Source organism: Oncorhynchus clarkii, chromosome 13 (assembly GCF_045791955.1).
Source record: "Oncorhynchus clarkii lewisi isolate Uvic-CL-2024 chromosome 13, UVic_Ocla_1.0, whole genome shotgun sequence".
Taxonomy (NCBI): Eukaryota; Metazoa; Chordata; class Actinopteri; order Salmoniformes; family Salmonidae; genus Oncorhynchus; species Oncorhynchus clarkii.
In genome coordinates, this window is record NC_092159.1 from 24,551,854 (window position 1) to 24,569,612 (window position 17,759).

General features: G+C 42.0%; 3 protein-coding genes across 3 annotated transcripts in view; 1 reads left to right on the plus strand and 2 right to left on the minus strand.

Annotated features, from left to right (window-relative positions):
* Positions 1–587: 587 nt before the first annotated feature.
* LOC139424672 (beta-2-glycoprotein 1-like) lies at positions 588–5,947 on the minus strand. Its single transcript, XM_071176735.1, has 8 exons — positions 5,444–5,947; positions 3,438–3,614; positions 2,967–3,063; positions 2,669–2,745; positions 2,141–2,329; positions 1,310–1,489; positions 913–1,110; positions 588–811 (listed from the first exon to the last, which is right to left on the minus strand). The coding sequence occupies exons 1-8, from the start codon at positions 5,511–5,513 to the stop codon at positions 747–749; spliced, it is 1,053 nt and encodes a 350-aa protein (XP_071032836.1). The 5' UTR covers positions 5,514–5,947; the 3' UTR covers positions 588–746.
* A 306-nt stretch (positions 5,948–6,253) lies between these two features.
* Positions 6,254–9,920, minus strand: LOC139424671 (beta-2-glycoprotein 1-like). The gene is made up of 8 exons (XM_071176733.1): positions 9,756–9,920; positions 9,427–9,606; positions 8,982–9,072; positions 8,819–8,895; positions 8,530–8,721; positions 7,553–7,732; positions 6,687–6,884; positions 6,254–6,396 (listed from the first exon to the last, which is right to left on the minus strand). The coding sequence occupies exons 1-8, from the start codon at positions 9,823–9,825 to the stop codon at positions 6,314–6,316; spliced, it is 1,071 nt and encodes a 356-aa protein (XP_071032834.1). The 5' UTR covers positions 9,826–9,920; the 3' UTR covers positions 6,254–6,313.
* A 5,306-nt stretch (positions 9,921–15,226) lies between these two features.
* The window catches only part of LOC139424681 (protein kinase C alpha type-like), a 214,009-nt gene continuing 211,476 nt past the window's right edge, over positions 15,227–17,759 (plus strand). Inside the window, exons 1-2 of the mRNA XM_071176753.1 lie at positions 15,227–16,217; positions 16,956–16,987. Of these exons, the coding sequence (XP_071032854.1) occupies positions 16,051–16,217; positions 16,956–16,987 (199 nt within the window). The 5' untranslated portion in view covers positions 15,227–16,050. The remainder of the gene's footprint in view (positions 16,218–16,955; positions 16,988–17,759) is intronic.

Below are 17,759 nucleotides of genomic sequence, written 5' to 3' on the forward strand. Positions count from 1 at the left end.
TGTGGTGTAGCAATGGGTTTGGTGTGTTTTTAGTGTGTGTGTGGTGTAGCAATGGGTTTGGTGTGTTTTTAGTGTGTGTGTGGTGTAGCAATGGGTTTGGTGTGATTTTAGTGTGTGGTGTAGCAATGGGTTTGGTGTGTTTTTAGTGTGTGTGTGGTGTAGCAATGGGTTTGGTGTGTTTTTAGTGTGTGGTGTAGCAATGGGTTTGGTGTGTTTTTAGTGTGTGTGTGGTGTAGCAATGGGTTTGGTGTGTTTTTAGTGTGTGGTGTAGCAATGGGTTTGGTGTGTTTTTAGTGTGTGTGGTGTAGCAATGCGTTTGGTGTGTTTTTAGTGTGTGGTGTAGCAATGGGTTTGGTGTGTTTTTAATGTGTGTGTGGTGTAGCAATGCGTTTGGTGTGTTTTTAGTGTGTGTGTGGTGTAGCAATGGGTTTGAGTTGAGTGTGTGCGCGTGCATGTTTGAGTTTTTCCTGACCACTTGACCTGACAGAGTATCTCACAGCTGCACAACACTGACATCATGTGACATCATTTGGAAATTGAGTTTATACTGTATTGAGTAAGATGTTGGGTCAAGTCATCTACAAAGATACAAGCAAACAGTATATTTTATTAATCGTAAAATTAGTTCTCTACAGAAAAATGATTCCGAAGAACAAATGGATAGCATTACATAGAAATACACATGACATTTAATTCACAGGCAATCAATGTTCTTGGTCTCAATTTGCTTTGTCATGCATAGCGTTTCAGCACTGGGCTATCTCAGATGGCAGGGAATCAGAGTTGAATTGATATGAAATCCTACTTGGTTCTAGAAAGGAAAACACACAGACATCATGAAGACTTGATGGTTAATGTTGTTTCATATAGAAAATAACCAACAAGAAAAAAATGCTTGCGCTCTAGTCTCACCTTCAAAGCATTCTGGGATCTTGAGTTTTCCATTGATGCATTGGGTTGACACTGCATAGCCACACTTCTTCTCCTCGTTCATACAATAGACCAAGACGACGTCCGCATGCGAGATTCTATTGGGCTCGAAATCCTCTATCCAAAATTTCTTTCCATTGTAAAGGATGCGTCCTCTTTTAATACCTACCTTGCAGGAAGCTGTGGAACAAAGAGTGAAATTATGATCAATAATTATAGTATTGGCTCAGGGAGCCAGGTGGATATTACTATTTAGAATTTCAAAAAACGGCAACATTCAGCTATTCAAAAACACAGATTTGACAACACCGATTTGACAGGTTACCAAATAAGTTTGGTTAAACAAAATACAAAATTGTCACAAAATCAGTGGTCCTACCCCTGCAAACTGGCTCCTTTGACCAATCCCCTGTTTTAAGACATTCAATCTCCACAGGCCCATCCAGGACATAGTCTACATTACATCCATATTTGACAGTCTCCTTGAAGCCGTACTCCCTCTTGTCAGTATTGGTCATGTAGCCGTTGCTGATGCCTGTTGGAGCTGAACAGGTCACCACTGGAAACAAACAGAGGTCAATCAGGGTTAGTGTGTGTTCAGAATACCACTTTAACTTTGTCCACAAAGCAAATCACTTGTCATTTATTACCACACGAAAAGGTGCAATTTGTATTTCATTTCATTTCCCCAGAGGTATCACAGACATATCTGGCCAAAACTAAAACAAACAAACGGTTACACGAGCCAATAACCATCCCCCTCAGCTTACAAAAGTTCACGAACGAAAGTTACGAATTTCTAAGGTGACATGAAGTGCTCAGCAATAAAAATAAAGATGTTTTATTGTCACATACAGCGCTCCTGGAGCAAGTTAGGGTTAAGTGCCTTGCTCAAGGGCACATCGACAGATTTTTCACCTTGTTGGCTTGGGTATTAAAACCAACGACCATTTGGCTACTGGCCCAACACCCTAACCCAGGGATGGGCAACTGGCCTCTTTGTAGGCCTGAGTACCAATATATATATATATATATATATATATATATATATATATATTTTAAATTAATAGTAAATAACCTTTATTTTGTGTGTGTGTGTGTGTGTGTGTGGGGGGGGGGGGGGGGGGGTGTTGCCCATCCCTGCTCTAGGCTACCTGCCGCCCTAGCAATACAACAGATTAGAGCCTTTGACTGATAACACTGTACCTACATTTACATTCTGGTGGCTCAGTCCAGTTTCCGTCAGTGCTGCACGATCCCCTCTCACTGCCTATGAGGACAAGTGGAGGGAAACACTCATAGGTCCCCCCAAAACCAAACACAACCGTTTCGCCTGTCAACTTTCTGTCGTAGACCATTTTCCCATATTTAGGTATTGGAGGAAGACCACACGTCACCGCTAACAGAGGGGAGAGATTTCATTCACATGCTCATTAAATCACTCACATTTGATTGAAATACGTGATATTCTCTCTCTCTATATATATATATATATTTTAAATCAGAGACATACGATGTAACATATGAGTAGCATAGTCTACAGTAAAGCCATTATTCAAATCTCCGTTTTACACATCGTAGAATGCTCATCACAGTTACAGCAATACGGCCACGTTTACATTGTGCTTATAGGCTTGCACGTATCAATGTGAGTTTGTATGCATTTATCAATGTGAGATCATGTTGAATCATTAGTGCTCAGTGCCAGAGCAGCTATGTATTTCAGTGGGAGGCCTACGCGTGCACGTCGGTGGGGGATCACTCCATTGACCGTCGTACAAGCACTCAATGGTACTGGCTCCTTGCAGGGTATACCTGTAGACAACATTACCGTAATCTGTCAAATTATGTACTAAAAAAAATTAAATAACATAAAGTACACACTATATTAGGTGTATGGGTATACAGTGATTTCAACTTTGACCTACTTCACGTGTGTTTGATACAATAACATGTTATCGACTTTGACAGCACGGAGAGGTGGCCAGTCGTCAACGAAACGCTTGAATGGAATTTGTAAATGCTATTCCCCATACCCCTCGTGGCAGGTGTAGTTGATGACACTCTGGTAGACAATGTCCACAAACTCCATGTCTCCATGGCCCAGCGCTTCTGGGAGAGAGCAACTCTTTACTGCATCAGAAGTAAAAAAAGAAAAAAGAAAAAAAGAGAGTCAGTCAACATTGCTCAACAGTTCCATCAATACGAGCATCAACTGATCCTCATTGTAACATATATGAATCTCAACTGATAATACTTGCAATGTACTGAGTATCAATTAATAATACTTGCAATATACTGAGTATCGACTGATCATCATTGTAACATATTGAGTATCAATTGATAATACTTGCAATAATACTTGCAATATACTGAGCATCAATTGATAATACTTGCAATATAGTGAGTATCAACTGATACACTGATTATTATTATTTTTTGAGTATCAAATTATGATACATGAACAGCAATACTGTTTCAGGTCAAACTTCATAAAAGCGTCCTACTTGAGCACGTGAGTCTAGACTTGGTCCAGCCTCCGCTAGCAGTGCAGCTGATTGTGCGAGAGCCTGAGGTGGGTGTGTACCCTCGTTTACACGACAGCACCACCTCGTCTCCGGGGGAGTACACCCTCTGGAGCCCCTCCAGTTCCATACCGTCACCCAGGGGCGGGCGGCCACATTCTGAGGGGGCAGACAAGCAAAGGGACGGGTCAATAAAACACACACACACACGGACACACACACGGACACAGAAAAAAACATATAGATTAACCAAAGAAGTGCCCGTGCAACTCCCCAGACATTCAGTTGACATTTTACGTAATGTCTAGTGATAGTTTGTTGAGCATAAGAAGGTAGGTGGACTATTCAAATAAAGTGTATTTTTCCTTTCAGCTTACAGTAACTGAAAGTATTCGTCAACATGACACAAGCCCATTTGTCTCAACACACTCTGACAACATGCTCACTGAGAGTACGGAGGAATATTGAACAGGATACAGCGCAGAAACACAAAAGGCTTCTGAAATCAAGAGGTCAAAACACTGGAACACAAAATGAACAAAAACACAAACGCAACATGTAAAGTGTTGTTCCTATGTTTCATGAGTCTTTCATATGCACAAAAATCGTATTTCTCTGAAATGTATTGCACTAATTTGTTTACATCCACGTTAGTGAGCATTTGTCCTTTGCCAAGATAATCCATCCACCTGACAGGTGTGGCATATCAAGAAGCTATCATTACACAGGTGCACCTTACGCTGGGGACAATAAAAGGCCACTCTGAAATCTGCAGTTTTGTCACACAACATAATGTCACAGATGTCTCAAGTTGAGGGAGTGTGCAATTGAATGTTCATTTCTCTTCCATAAGCTGCTTCCAATGTCTTTTTTAGAAAATTTGGCAGTACATCCAACCGGCCTCACAACCGCAGACCACGTGTAACCATGTCAGCCCAGGACCGCCACAACCAGCTTATTCACCTGCGGGATCGTCTGAGACCAGCCACCCGGACAGCTGATTAAATTGTGGTTTTGCACAACCAAATCATTTCCGCACAAACTGTCTCAGGGAAGCTCATCTGCATGCTCGTCGTCCTTACCAGGGCCTTGACCTGCAGTTCGGTATCGTAACTGACTTCAGTGCGCAAAGGCTCACCCTCGATGGCCACTGGCATGCTGGAGAAGTGTGCACTTCAAAAATGAATCCTGGTTTCAACTGTAACGGGCGTGTATGGCGTTGTGCGGGCGAGCGGTTCGCTGATGTCAACGCTGTCAGAGTGGCCCATGGTGGTGGTGGGGTTATGGTATGGGCAAGCACAGGCTACGGATAATGAACACAATTGCATTTTATCGATGACAATTTGAATACAAAGAGATAACGTGGCGAGATCCTGAGGCCCATTATCGTGCCATTCATCACCTCATGTTTCAGCATGATATTGCACAGCCCCATGTTGCAAAGATCTGTACAAAATTCCTAGAAGCTAAAAATGCCCCAGTTCTTTCATGACCTGCATACTCAGACATGTCATCCATTGAGCATGTTTGGAATGCTCTGGATCGACATGTACGACAACATGTTCCAGTTCCCGCCAGCAATATCCAGCAAGTTCACAAAGCCATTGAAGAGGCATGGGACAACACTCCACAGGCCAAAATCAACAGCCTGATCAACTCTATTAGAAGGAAATGGCGCTGCCAATATCCAGCAACTTCACAAAGCCATTGAAGAGGCGTGGGACAACATTCCACAATCAACAGCCTGAGCAACTGAATTCGAAGGAGATGGCGTCGCACTGCATGAGGCAAATGGTGGTCACACAAGATACTGACTGGTTTTCTGATCCACGCCCATACTATCTGTGAAATGTCATGTGAAATCCATAGATTAGGACCTAATGAATTTATTTCAATTGACTGATTTCCTTATATGAACTGTAACTCAGTTTAAATTGTTGCATTTATATTTTTGTTCAGTGTAGAGACCGTAATAATAGATACTATACCTTTCTTGGTTGTCACTGGTGTATACAAGGCAAGCAGACAGATCAGCGGCAAAGACAGACTTGGTGCCATCGTCTGTGGTGTGGAGAGAGCGTCTCTCCTCTCTGGTTTCAAGGGTAAAAATCGGAATGTCGTTGGAGCTCCCAACTTTTTATGTTCGAGGTAAATTGGATAAGGGTCGATGACAACGCCGAATGAGGCAACCTCTGGCTCTTTTACTATTTACGTAATTTACCGTAAAGCACCAGACCTTTGTGAACCTTACTGTCGCCCCACCCCCATTCCTAGTACACATCACCAGTTTTCTGTAACTCTTCACCAAATCATGGTTGCCAGATCCATTTGTGGTACAATAAAGTTGACTGAAGCTATTCTAGCAGTATAACATTGATGTGGCTAGATGACGCAGATCTACACACGCAGACCTACTACTATGAATATTTATGTGTGATTTTTTATCTGTGAACAGAATGGAATGCATTTGTAATCTCATACAGCTTCTGTTTGTTGTTCTTGTTGCAAAATTGCAAGAGTTCAATCCGATATCGAGTTCAAGTCAAAACAAAAAGGTATGTTTACTCTTGGTTAAAAAGTAACTTGTTTTTCTCTCAAAACTGCAGTGCCCTTTGTGTATGAGCAGAGATTACAAATACTGTAATCCTATACTGACATCTAGTGTCATTTTCAGGTAACATGTACTTTACAGGCAATCACATTCAGGCTCATTCAAGTTATGGATATAATCAACAGGTCTTTAGCAAAAGCAAGGCTGGATTATTTGGACACAAAGTCAAATAGATTGTTAAAACAGATATTTTTAAGTCATATTTATTTGTAATTTATTTGCCATATTTATCCTCTTTATATAGTGTTTATTTTGTTAGGTCAGCTTGACACATCGCAATCTCAGATGGAAGTGATTTGGGCTTGAGGGTGTACTCCATCTTGCCTGGTTCTAAGAGAAAAACAAGACACAAACACATTTGTCATTTTAGTTGTGAGAATATTAAGGGCTCAACTAAACAGCTTTGGGAAGCTTTGAAAATGTGATGGCAGCGACCACAACACGTTTTACTGGGTTGTGTTCATTTGTCATCAAACAGAATAAAATGGACTGAAACACGGAGAGACTACCAGACGCGTGTCCAGTAAGAAACACCCATTTTCGATTTACGTAGTAAAATGTTTTAAAACTTGCATGCCATAATGAACGTGACCATGTTATTTTGGTACGAAGGGCCTCACCTTTAAAGCATTCTGGGGTATTGAGTGTGCCGTCGATGCACTGACTTGCTACTGGAATGCCACACTTCAACTCCTTGTTCAGACAGTAGAACACAACAGGCTCCCCGTGAAGGACTCTATTGGGTTTCAGATCACCAATCCAGATCTTCTTGGCGTTGTAGAAGATGCGACCTCTGTTGATGTTAACTTTACAGGGGGCTGCGGTAAAGCGAGGACAAGCAAAGCAACATGACTCTCAGTTTAGCATTGAATATAATTAAATGTAATAGATCATGGACATATACAATAGGTTGGGAGAAACACATGGTCAGCCACACAGCAGCGACCCCGGATAAGGTTTGGGAATGCAGTGCTTTGCTCAAAAGGCACAAACGACAGTACGCTCTCATTACGCAATCATTGCAGTCACCAAATATGAAATAAATGGTTGCCGATACACATCGAATCACATGCAAGTCAACAAGCTGGTTCGATATACAGACACACACAAGTGACATTCCCACAAGAGTAACAACAGTGCAACCTGGTCTATGACTCAATGGCTCAGGTGTGAACTTTCCCCAATGCACAGCAGAGGAGGCTGGTGGGAGGAGCTATAGGAGGTCATGCTCATATTGCAATGGCTGGAATGGAATAGACAGAACCTAGTCAAACGTGGTTTCCATATGTTTGATACCGTTCCATTTAAATCATTCCAGCCATGACAATGAGCTCATCCTCCTATAGCTCCTCCCACCAGCCTCCTCTATGTACAGCTCTAGGGTCAGCTTCCCCTCCTCCAATCATAATCTTAACCATTAGCGGGGGAAATGCAAAACTGACAGAAGATCAGCGTCTAAGGGCAACTTCACCCTACACGGACTCACCTCTACAAACGGGCAAAGTGGACCAGTTGCCTGTATTCTGACACTGTATTTCCTCAGAACCGTCCAGAACGTAGTGTTCCTGGCACTGGTACTTGACCTTCTCCTTGTAGCCGGCCTCCCTCATCACAGCAAAGGTGATGATGCCATGGTCTATCGTTGGTGGGATGGAGCAACTCACCTCTGCAACAGGTCAGAAAGGTAATGGGCTAGTGAAAGTGTATTAGCAATGCAATATTGTCAGGATTAATCTAAATGACAGAAATATTTTTAAGGCATAAACAGAGGAACATGGCAACAGGATTATGCAAATTGATCAATTATCCTCGCTTGGAGTGGATGAACAGTTAACAGTAACCATTTTAACCAGAATCATCGTCAGGGCCGGTTCCAGGCATCAGCGGTTCCCATGCCACTAGTGCCCCCCCCCCATTTTATTTTATTAGTATTTATTTTTTGGAATCTCAACTTACTGTTGAGAGTTAAGATAATAGAATACACAAAGTGCAAGTTCGAAATTTGGTTGTGCATCACTCAATTAATCATGTCAGCTAACAAAGATTGGTAAATTAGTCTAGCCAGCCATCTGTCCGAATACCAACCAGGCACGCAGGGCACGTGCCCAGGGGCCCTGACCTCCAAAGGGCCCCTATTGATTTTGTTAGTCACGCTCACTCAGATATTATGAACATGGCATAAGTAATGGCAAAATGTGTACAATTGCAGGAAAATAGCTTTAAAAAATTATCTCCACCCCATGGATAAATGGGAGAATTGCAGGGAATTAACCATAAAACATTTGGGAGGGGCAACCAAATCTCACATAGGGCTCCAAAAAGGCTAGACCCATGTAATAATGGGCCCCCATCAATTTATCAGTGGTTCCACCAGATGTCACTCAAAAACTTCTCAACCAATGAGATTTGTTCATGATGGAACAGACAAACCATTTGGCATGTGCTGCCACTGTCTGCACCTACCCTTGCATACCGGTGGCTCAGTCACGTTTCCACTGGCCAAGCACGATCCTCTCTCGTTGCCAATGGGAGCTCTTGGCGGCAAACACTCATACGTCCAACTCTGTCCATACTGGATTTCATTGCCAGTGAACTTCTTATTGTCATAGACAATTTTGCCATGCTTCGGTGCTTGAGGCAGAGCACAACTCACAGCTGCAGGGAAGAAATATTTTAAATAATCAAGACTATATTGACATATTTAGACAAACATTAGAGAAAATCAAGGTTACGTTCTGGAGGTATAGTATACCTTTACACATTGGTGGTGGTGCACTAAGGGTACCATCGTGTAAACACACACTCTCATTGGCTCCTATCATGACGTACCTGAAGAACACACATTATTATTGGTCTGAGATGCAGCGAGTCAGCAAAATGTAGTCAGAACTAAACCGCACTGTATTTCCCCTCACCCGTCATCACATGTGTAGTTGAGTACACTCTTGAATGGCACGTCAATCAACCCTGGCTTTTGCATAGGCTTGGGGAGAGGGCACATCTTTGCTGTGTCAAAAATTGATTAGCTTCATGTGGATATAATTTATGCATTTCATGTTGTACATTTTTTTTTTTTGGGGGGGGGGGGGTCCTATATCCCTAGCCCCTTGCTAAAGTATGGACTGTCCATGGTACTGTATAGGTGACTTTAGGGTTCCAAAATTCTCAGAAACATTCCCAAAATACCCAGGTTTTCCAGTTGGAAGATTCCTTGAATCAGCGACTTAATAAGCAAGAAATCTGGAATCCTCCAACCAGGATTTGTGGAAAACCCAGCAATCTACCTGAATTTTTGTGAACATAGGTGGATTTATGCTTTACATTGTGTAATGGATGTTTTGTGAACGGGGTGGAGCTTACGAGAACACACAAGGTCCAGTTTGGTCCACTCTCCCGAGGCAGAGCAGGTGATCCTGGCAGTCTTGCCGGTCCCAGGTGTGTATCCACGCTCGCACGCCAGGGTCACCTCTTCTCCAATCTCATACACTCGCTTTAGACCCAATGCATCTATACCGTCGGTCACAGGCGGACGACCACACACTGAGGAGAAATGTTACGGTGTATATGATATAAAAAACACAGACAAAATACGGCTAAAGCATAGGCCACTGAATCTTGTGAACCAACACTGTAACATCTATTCTGTCATTGAAAAATGACTGCATTCAATTAAATCCCTTGCACTGTACCTTTCTTGGATGTCACTGACGTATGCAAGGCAAGCTGACAGAGCAGCAGCAAAGCCAAGGTTGGGTTCATCTTCTGGGGGAGGGTTGAGAGAGACTGTGTCCGTTCTTTCGGGCAGTGGACGGTGAAAAATGTAGATGGTCCGTTCAAAAGCCCAGAAAGTCTGAGCCAATGAGATCGTCGGAATTAGGCTTCCAAATCGATTGAACCCAAAGTTCAAAGCACATGCATATTTACTCTGAGTTGAAGGATAACTTTCACTCAGCACACTACACAGACACGTACACCCACACGACAATGACTCTGAATCATTAAATGTAGCAGCTGTATGAAATGCAGGTTTCATTCATGCAATACTAATGCTAAACTTTTTTTTAAAACTGTCATTCGAATTTGATTTCGAAAGAGGGAGGTTGTGCAGTCTTGCCGTGCCTGTGTCGTTCAGATAGGACGTTACGCCTGAGTCAGATGGTATTTATTTTGGCTATTGCCCAATGTGCATACTGTTAATCTACTACTAATGTATTAGCGTTACAATGGCACCATCGGATCACCAGGACAACTATTTACATCTACACTTTGAGCACTAACACCCGTCTTGCCTTCTGCTGAAGTCCTGTCCTTACGCCTGCTACAAGGCTAACTATTTGTTTTGGTACTTCTTGTATGCACTACGCTTTCCCACGTGCTACCACAGGTCAACATAGTCTACCAGTCTACAGTGGTTGCTCAACCACAAATTGAGATGATGCTGCGGGACTGTCTATTTTTTTCCCCCCTGCCCTATAGCCACCAGTCATAGTGACAACAGTGGTAGGTGGATCGTTTGTCCAGATCTGCAATACCGATCATACCACACATAAAAGCATTCAAAGCTGCGTCGATTTATAGTACAAATCGACAAGAAGCAATAGGAATAGCTGATAGGCAGCGGAGAGGCATCACTGCAGCATGAAAGTACAGTAAAGACAGGCAGCTCAAAACGTCGTTATCAGGGCACATGGCGACGCCACGGAGGCAGATGGCTCAAAACATCTTTATAAAAAGGGCACATGGCGACGCCACGGGAGGCAGATGGCTCAAAACGTCTTTATAAGGGCACATGGCGACGCCACGGGAGGCAGATGGTTCGAGTCTCTGCTATTTATTATCCAAGGGGCAGGCAAGAGAATGGTCGTGGACTGGCAAAAGATCATAAACAAGGTCAGAGTCCAGGAGGTACAAGGTCAGGGCAGGAGGTACAAGGTCAGGGCAGGATGTACAAGGTCAGGGCAGGATGTACAAGGTCAGGGCAGGCAGTATGGTCAGGCAGGCGGGTTCAGAGTCATGGCAGGCAAGGGTCAAAACCGGGGGGACTAGCAAAAGCGCGATAAGAAAACAGCAGGAGCACGGAAAAACACGCTGGTTGACTTGACGAACGAACCACAGATAAACAGGGAACAACCGGAATAAATACCCAGGGACTAATGGGGAAAACGGGTGACACCTGGAGGTGCGTGGAGACAATCACAAAGTCAGGTGAAACAGATCCGGGCGTGACTCCCTTATTGATCTTGTTTCGGGACAATACAATTATCCTACATAGACTAGCCTACAACGCAATCAATAATTTCTTCATAGTTTTAAAGTGATTACAACGTCCTACAATAGGCTGCAGTGAACATGTCATTAGAATAAAGACGCAAAATCCCTGTGATTTGAACGTTTCATTCCAAGTGGATCTACTCTCGATAGTTTATACTGGTCTAAAGAGGAACAATAGCAGGCCTGTCTGGCTGTATTTAAAAAAAAAAAAAATTATGATAGTGAGTCTGTTGCAGATTATCATTCTCCAAAATCGTCCTATAATAATGTGGCCACGTATGCTCCCGGCAGTTATTCACGAAAGTTGAACACGCATTCCTTTCCAATCAGAGCGGCTATTCCTCACGCACATAGAATCTAACCCTCCAATACAACCTAAATATTTCTCATTTAACTTTTAAAATGTATTACCTGTTATATGTGACATAAACACAACCAGTCACAATGTTTTAATCTGATTAGGCTACATCAAAAGTCTTCCCCAGGCATACTCACGTTCGACCAAAATCTATTTCCTGCGTTCTCAAAATGGCTTGACATTAACCAAGTATCCAGCCAGTACATGATGGATAAAAAAAATTGCACATTCATTGGAAAACGTTCGAAATGTTGACAGAACAAAATACGCCAGACAAGGTGGGTTCTTTTTGCATCATTTAAATTCGTTATTCGAGAAATGGCGTTGGAAATGCTTTTATATTGGTAAAATAACTATCATATTGAAGTAAATTTGGGAGTCATGTGATATGTTGTGTGGTCCTCCCACTAGGATTCAGGAACCCATGCAGTTTATTAGGCTTACAAATTAAATACATTCTAATGAACTTCACAGGGTGATGGGCTTGATGCTCCTTTCAATAAATATCGAGGGTCTTATTCTGGTGATATGATGCTTGGCTGCCATTTGACAAATCAAAATAATCTCGCAATTTGGTCCACAATAATCTCATCATGTAGTAGGCTATATCTGCGAGCTATTGCATAGACTAGAGCCACGTGCCAATACCAGAATGGGCACATTCGCTATACCTACGCAACATTTTTTTTTGTGACACGACCATCAGTAGGCCTAGAGTTTAAAATGCGATGCTACATGGTAATTATTCGGTACATGGTAATTTAACCGAAAAGGTATTTTTATGTGCACTACCTATTTAAATGCACAGATCTGTATCCGCAACAAGTGATAGGATATTGTACATATTGTTTTTATGCAGATTTGAGCATAATAGCATGAACATCTGTTGCCAATTGGATGGAAACCTAGCTATAGACACCCTAAAGACTCCAGAGTGTCACTTTGATTATGCCTGCATTTTGGTTCACCAGCAGCACCAAACATAAAAAATAAATAAGCTACAGACCAGACAAAACAACCTTGTGAGAATTGTACTCCCCACTCATACTCATCTGGATGTCGAGCATTTTAAGCAGCTAGCCGAAAAAAAAGGGTACGATTAATTACATTTGTTCTAGTCCACAGCATTATCACAGACTCAGCCCCTGGGTACCTATCCAAATATTTTTCATTTGTTAGTGATGTTCTCCAGCATAATACGAGAGGCAAAGGCTCTAATATTCACTGTTTTAAGTATAAAAAGAGTATCGGGTAAGAACGCAATTTAATATACCGGCGTTGTTGAGTGGAACAAACTACCACAGCAATTCAAAGCCACACCAACCATAACCACTTTTTAAAAGAATGTCAAAATCTGGCTAATGTGGGAACAGTAGAACCTTTTTTGTCTGTATCTATGTATGTATCTATTTGTGTACGTACACTACCAGTCAAAAGTTTTAGAAGGCCTACTAATTCAAGAATTTCTTTATTTTTACTATTTTCTACATTGTAGAATAATAGTGAAGACATCAAAACTATGATATAACACAAATGGCATCATGTAGTAACCAAAAAAGTGTTATATATTTTATATTTGAGATTCTGTAAAGTAGCCATCCTTTGCCTTGATGACAGTTTTGCACACTCTTGGCATTCTCTCAACCTGCTTCATGAGGTAGTCACCTGGAATGCATTTCAATTAACAGGTGTGCCTTGTTAAAAGTTAATTTGTGGAATTTCTTTCCTTCTTAATGCATTTGAGCCAATCAGTTGTGTTGTGGCAAGATAGGGGGGTATACAGAAGATAGCCCTATTTGGGAAAAGACCAAGTCCATATTATGGCAAGAACAGCTCAAATAAGCAAAGAGAAACAACAGTCTATCATTACTTTAAGACATGAAGGTCAGTCAATAGGGAAAATTTCAAGAACTTCGAAAGTTTCTTCAAGTGCAGTCGCAAAAACCATCATGCGCTATGATGAAGCTGGCTCTCATGAGGACCGCCACAGGAATGGAAGACCCAGAGTTACCTCTGCTGCAGAGGATAAGTTCATTAGAGTTACCAGCCTCAGAAATTGCAGCCCAAATAAATGCTTCACAGAGTTCAAGTAAGACACATCTCAACATCAATTGTTCAGAGGAGACTGTGTGAATCAGGCCTTCGTGGTCAAATTGCTGCAAAGAAACTACGAATAAAAGGTCACCAATAAAAAGAAGAGACTTGCTTGGGCAACATGAGCAATGGACATTAGACCAGTAGAAATTTGTCCTTTGGTTCTGGAGTCCAAATTGGAGATTTTTGGTTCCAAACGCCATGTCTTTGTGAGAGACGTGGTGTGGTAGAACGGATGATCTCTGCATGTGTATTTCCCACCATAAAACAATTCAAGGTTCACATTCAAGGTTCACTTAACCAGCATGACTACCACAGCATTCTGCAGCGATACGCCATCCCATCTGGTTTGCGCTTAGTGGGACTATCATTTGTATTTCAACAGGACAATGACCCAGGACACCTCCAGGCTGTGTAAGGGCTATTTTACCAAGGAGGAGAGTGATGGAGTGCTGCATCAGATGTCCTGGCCTCCATAATCCCCAGACCTCAACGAAATTGAGATGGTTTGGAATGAGTCGGACCGCAGAATGAGGGAAAAGCAGTCAACAAGTGCTCAGCATATGTGGGAACTCCCTCAAGGCTGTTGGGAAAGCATTCCCGGTGAAGCTGGTTGAGAGAATGCCTAGAGTGTGCAAAGCTGTCATCAAGGCAAAGGGTGGCTATTTGAAGAATCTCAAATATAAATATACATTTGATTGGTTTAACACTTTTTAGGCTACATTATTCCATGTCTTATTTCAAAGCTTTGATGTTTTCACTATTATTCTGCAATGTAGAAAATAGTAAAAAAAAATAAAGAAAACCCCTTAAATGAGTAGGTGTTTTAAAACTTTTGACCGGTAGTGTATTTGTGTAAAAAGAAATAGGGACCACAGTGGAAATACGTGTTTAATTGACAAAACAATCAATCAATCAATCAATCCAAACTGTGCAGTGGCAATTTGATGAACGGAAACACAAAAAGGTTTAATGACATTCAGAGATTGTCAAACCAAGCCTTCTATACAGGGTAAACCTACAAGATAGGGAGGGATATATTTTCAGTTTTCCGGGATTGACATGGTCTATTTATTGTGGTGTTGAATACGCAAACCATGCTATTGGAGCGCCTGAGGTCGGTACGGTTTGTTTATTGGTTATGTGATGCCTTGGCACAGAAACCTGTTGGTGGGAAATCCGTTACATATATTTTATATAATTCTAAATATGACATCAAAATGTTGATAATCTGATTTCCCGCTAGCTTGATCATTGTCTTCAGTTGACTCTGATCATAGTGTAAGCCTAATGAAATAGGAAGAGAGAGTGGGCTCGTCTGTGGTGGTCGGCGAACCCTCAGTCGTTGACTGTGCCACAAAAGAACGCTGATGTGCAAAGTCAATATCCACGTTTAGAAACACAGGTGTCGCTACACTGCCCTACATAGGCAAAACACAGTAACCACGAATTTGGTAAAAAAAAAATATTTGATCTGTTGTAATAGCCAGGTATTATCTGATGAATGTGGTATTTGTTCTTCTGTCAGGAAACTAAGCCAGTTGATCAGAATATATCATGGTGTATCAGAAATTGCTGTCCGTCTAAACAGAAAAATACTTCGAAGTCAGATTTTGCAGTAAAAATAACTGTGTTGCCTTTGTTGGGCAGTATTGTTATTTGTGATCGTAAACATTAGGGAAGGGTCATGTGAAAATATGATCCTCCCCCCACAGTAAATGTTGAACCGTCCCTAAAGACTTCAGAACAAATGAATAAGCCACACATAACACATTGATAATGGATAAAAAAAAAATGCGATGACTATGATCAGTGCTTTGAATTAGGCGAAATAGCTACTCATTTTGGGTGCCGGCTCTGTTTTCATTTAGGTGCAGGAACTCCATAAGAAACACATTTGAGCCAAGTCGAGCACTGACTACGATATGACTGAGATGTCGTTTCTCTTCAAATAACTAGGTTGAACCCAAACATGTGCCAGTATCTTTTACGCCACTGGATGACGCTCCAATCTTCAAAATTCCAACAGCCCTCCCTCCAGGCGATTCAGTGTGGTGACGTCAGCTCGAGTGAAAGACGGAAGCAAAGCGCTCATTGTGGAGCCGTCAGTAAAAGTAGTTGTAGCGACAGCTTGGGAAAGCTCATAGATAGTACAGTGTGGTCGCCTCTCCTGCTCAGTGGCAACATTTGATTGAATAGGTATATATATATACACATTAGATAGAGAGGAATAACGTTGCTCTTTTTTTTTTTGTGTGACTATGGCTGATGTTACGCAATTCAACGAGGGGACCGGGGACATCGCGAAAGGGTTTGCTCGTAAAGGAGCGTTGAGGCAGAAGAACGTCCATGAAGTGAAGGACCACAAATTCACTGCGAGGTTCTTCAAGCAGCCTACTTTTTGTAGCCACTGCACCGACTTTATCTGGTAAGCGCCTTTCCCTTCTCCAGACGGCCTCTGCCTGTTGAACGTTTGAGAACTCCGCTGTCTTCTCTCTCGGTTGTCACTTTCCCTACATAGCGAACTGTGCTGCACCGTTACGTATACTTTCCTTACTGGAATGGTTGGTCTACCACGCCAAAGCTGGACGTCCTTAAAGCCAACATTTGACTGTAATGTGCCTCAATGCAAGTCCAAAGTAAATGAATCCGTTCTGCCTACGGTGGGCTAGATTCGCCGTGTGCATTGGGATTGTGACAGCGCGCCTACTTTGATGTTCGTTGCAAGTTGTAAAAGTTATATTTCTCCTAGTCCTCATGCTTTTGATACATATTTTGAAATAACTTACTGCCAACGAACTATATAGGCTCTTAAACCGAAACACAAGTAACAAGTGGTAACTATTCGGGTGGTTGAAGACCCACCCATGTTGACCAACCTTCCTCTTTCCAAGGTGGTGTGTTTGCTTGACTATGTATTGATAGCTACAGAGATATGTCACCTTGAGTGAGTGAACAGAATTTGACAGTTACAACCTATGGCCGCTAAAATCCTAAGTAATGTGTAATGATCCTTGGGAAACACCTTAAACAGTTTAGGCCACTTGCTTTTTTGACTCGGAGTCTTGGAGAAAACTGCTGTTTCTGCTTGATATTACTAACATGTTTGTGTGTCTGTTTCCATGCTATTTGCTATTTCATTCCTCACTCTCCTCTCTTTTCACAGGGGATTTGGAAAGCAAGGATTCCAGTGCCAAGGTAATGAATGATGTCCACTTACTCAGCTCCAGTCCACCGTGCAGTGTATACTCGCGTAGAGGACCAGTCAACCTGACTTGAATAGACTAAAGAATGTTGCCATTTGTATTGGAGTTACTTACCTTTCAACGAGTTTGAGATATATGGTAGGCAATGTTCCCTCTAAACTGCACTGGCAGCTCCCATCAGACTGCAGCATTCATTTTTTTCTTTAAAGGAGCAGTGTTCTAATTTGAGAGGGTCTTGAATAAAACTAAGTAGCCAATAGGCAGAGGGTAGCATAATTGGTCTGATTCTTTGTAATAATGGTATGGGAGTAATAATGCATTTTATTTTGTAAAGTGTTTTATTGCATCAAAAAAGCACAACACAACATTTTCAATCACCACCTTGTCTGAAGAACATGTGGAGAAACAGTTTTTTTTTTTCAAAAGTCTCATGGAATGTAGGCCTTCATTGAACACCACACATTGGCTGCTACTGTAGGCTTAACAGCTATTTCCATGTTGAAATGTTATGGGATGCATTTGTCTCCATTGTTTTTGAGGATAGGCCACTCTGGTAGGCCTACATGATGATCAAATAGCCACAGTAGCTTACTTGGCCACTGTTCACAGTAAATGAAAGCAGGTACAGCCTCATTGTTCACAGTAAACACACGGCAGAAGTTGCACAGAATTCTCACAACATTCAAGTTTGCGTTGACAAAAGAGTGTTGCAATTCTTATTGGAGTTACTGTTTGAGTATGATGTCTTCCTTACACACACACAC